Here is a 1,170-nt window from a genome sequence, read left to right on the forward strand (position 1 = left end):
AAAATATATATTTTTTAAAACATACAAAACTACAAAGCCTACAGTATTTTTACAGTCTTTATTTTACAGTTAAAATAAATGTTTATCAAATAAAGTCTAATGTTGCAACTAATCGGGGATCCCTTTTAAAAGTTGCAGTCCTTTAAATACACCACTATTTCAAATTAAATATTCCATGTCTCTACCAAACRTTCACTAACCCCAACCTGTTTGTGTCCTTTTATTGACAGAATACCAGTTTAAACAGAGAGAACCTCTGTCTTAAAAAAAACCTTTCTGCACTTTTACGGACAGCTCGGCTTGAAGTAACACGAAAAGATGCTGAGATTCAAAGGTTGACCCAAAGGTATGTTTTGTTACAAAAATACAGTAACATATTCCTGTTTTTATATGTGCTTCACAGTAGCGTACAGAGCTATAAAATCAACAAAATCCTTGAAAAATAAAGTTGTGGCAAGATTATTTGTAGCTGCGTGTTGCCATCTTTTGTGTTGTAAACCAGTGTTTTCTCAGTAAGGAGTACTGAAGTTTAGAAAAATATATCACGCTGACACTAAAACTTAAAGAAAAATTCTCATCAGTTTATATTTTCATAATTTGGTCTGAAGACAAGAATCTACTTTTAAATATTTTTAAAAGAAAAGTCATCAATTTCGGCTTACTTTGTTCTATTTCATTCATTTGTATATCAAAACATTTGGCTTGATTAAGAATAGCGTGTTATAAATTGTTTTTTGAAACTTTTATACTTTAACATAATTTAACTTGATGTAAAATTAACTTTTCTGCAGAAATGCAAACTCTTCCTTGAAAAACACTGTTCTTTTAGAAATCCACTCCAGCATACTTACTCTTAGTTTTCTTAGTTTTAGCTAAAGTTTTGCTACGTTAGGCTTTTATCTAATGTTACAGTATGCTCCTTTTTATTTTTAGGATCCGATTGGCTATTTTTAGCTACAGTTTTGATAAAGTTAAGCTTAATTTAGCCAACCTTAGCGTAAACATCTGTTTTGCTAATGTTAAAATTGTTTCTTTTGCTTTTAGTTTGTCAGCATACAGTCTGTTGCCAATGGCCTGTATTCTGCTCATTTTAGCCTGTGTTCTGTTTGTTTTTTTCTGTTTATTTTTTTCATATTCATGTATAAAGCGATCTTGAGCATAATGCGACCC

The 1,170-nt window shown here is 30.6% G+C and overlaps 2 protein-coding genes across 2 annotated transcripts in view; both read left to right on the plus strand.

Moving 5' to 3' along the window:
- Nucleotides 1-1,170, plus strand: part of gja10b (gap junction protein alpha 10 b) — a 75,639-nt gene that overhangs the window by 51,951 nt on the left and 22,518 nt on the right. The window lies entirely within an intron of this gene.
- Nucleotides 1-1,170, plus strand: part of casp8ap2 (caspase 8 associated protein 2) — a gene marked incomplete in the record, with an annotated part of 20,480 nt that overhangs the window by 8,473 nt on the left and 10,837 nt on the right. Inside the window, 1 exon segment of the mRNA XM_014022961.1 lies at nucleotides 231-346. Within this exon segment, the coding sequence (XP_013878415.1) occupies nucleotides 231-346 (116 nt within the window).

This window comes from Austrofundulus limnaeus, unplaced genomic scaffold, assembly GCF_001266775.1.
Source record: "Austrofundulus limnaeus strain Quisiro unplaced genomic scaffold, Austrofundulus_limnaeus-1.0 Scaffold351, whole genome shotgun sequence".
In the NCBI taxonomy this organism is placed as follows: domain Eukaryota; kingdom Metazoa; phylum Chordata; class Actinopteri; order Cyprinodontiformes; family Rivulidae; genus Austrofundulus; species Austrofundulus limnaeus.